At 57.8% G+C, this 771-nt stretch overlaps 2 protein-coding genes across 2 annotated transcripts; both read left to right on the plus strand.

Annotated features, from left to right (window-relative positions):
- Window positions 1-8: 8 nt before the first annotated feature.
- Window positions 9-197, plus strand: PPTG_14934 (hypothetical protein; the record flags this gene model as incomplete). Its single annotated transcript, XM_008912279.1, has 1 exon — window positions 9-197. The coding sequence occupies one exon, from the start codon at window positions 9-11 to the stop codon at window positions 195-197; it is 189 nt and encodes a 62-aa protein (XP_008910527.1).
- Window positions 198-289: 92 nt separating this feature from the next.
- On the plus strand, window positions 290-577 carry PPTG_23648 (hypothetical protein; the record flags this gene model as incomplete). The annotated part of the gene is made up of 1 exon (XM_008912280.1): window positions 290-577. The coding sequence occupies one exon, from the start codon at window positions 290-292 to the stop codon at window positions 575-577; it is 288 nt and encodes a 95-aa protein (XP_008910528.1).
- Between the last annotated feature and the right edge of the window lie 194 nt (window positions 578-771).

A 771-nucleotide genomic window follows, 5' to 3' on the forward strand; every position in this document is an offset into this window, starting at 1 on the left:
TTGGCGAAATGACGGGCCAGGACGCGATCCTCGGCATGGATTTTATGGTCCCAGCGGGAATTCGATTGGATTTGGCCGACGGGACGTTGTGTCTGCCGGATGAGATTCGCATCCAGCTGTCAGGACGGCGTCCGCTATACGGTGAACACGTCAGTGCAGTTCGCCTTGAAGAACTCGAGGTTATCGAAACTGGTTAGAAGATAGAGATACCGTTGCGATCTAAGCCGTCGGAGAAATTGTGGCTCACACGTGGGGAACATTGGATCCCTACGTTGGTCGAAGGAGCTGGATGGCGACGATACCTGCAGCTGACCAACATCAGCGGTCGGACAAGCTGTCTGCCTGCTCACACTCAGGTGGGAGTGTGGCTGTCAGGCGATCGGGTGCCGAGACGTCAAGGCTTCGTCACCGTTGGATCACGTCGGTACATAGAGTGGCAAAACTTGGTGCTACAAGCAACCACGGACACGGTGAGCGAAGAAGAGGTGCCGACTGTAGAGCCGGCAGGACCCATGGTCGATCACCCGCAGTACGATCCGCCGAAGAACATCCTGAAGCGCCCCGCGGCAGTCAGTAACCAGATCGTGAACGCGTCTGACCAGAAGGAAGTCGAGAGTACAGCCGAGGAGATGCCTGAAGGCGGCGAAACCGAAGGCCCATCAAAGACGAAGCCGATCGAGAATGCCCCGGAGCCGCCCACGGCGAGTCAACCTTTGAAGGACGATCAGGTCGGCATCAGCGAAGGAGGCGAGCTCTTTGCGGAGGACGTGG

This window comes from Phytophthora parasitica, assembly GCF_000247585.1.
Source record: "Phytophthora parasitica INRA-310 unplaced genomic scaffold supercont2.45, whole genome shotgun sequence".
In the NCBI taxonomy this organism is placed as follows: domain Eukaryota; phylum Oomycota; class Peronosporomycetes; order Peronosporales; family Peronosporaceae; genus Phytophthora; species Phytophthora nicotianae.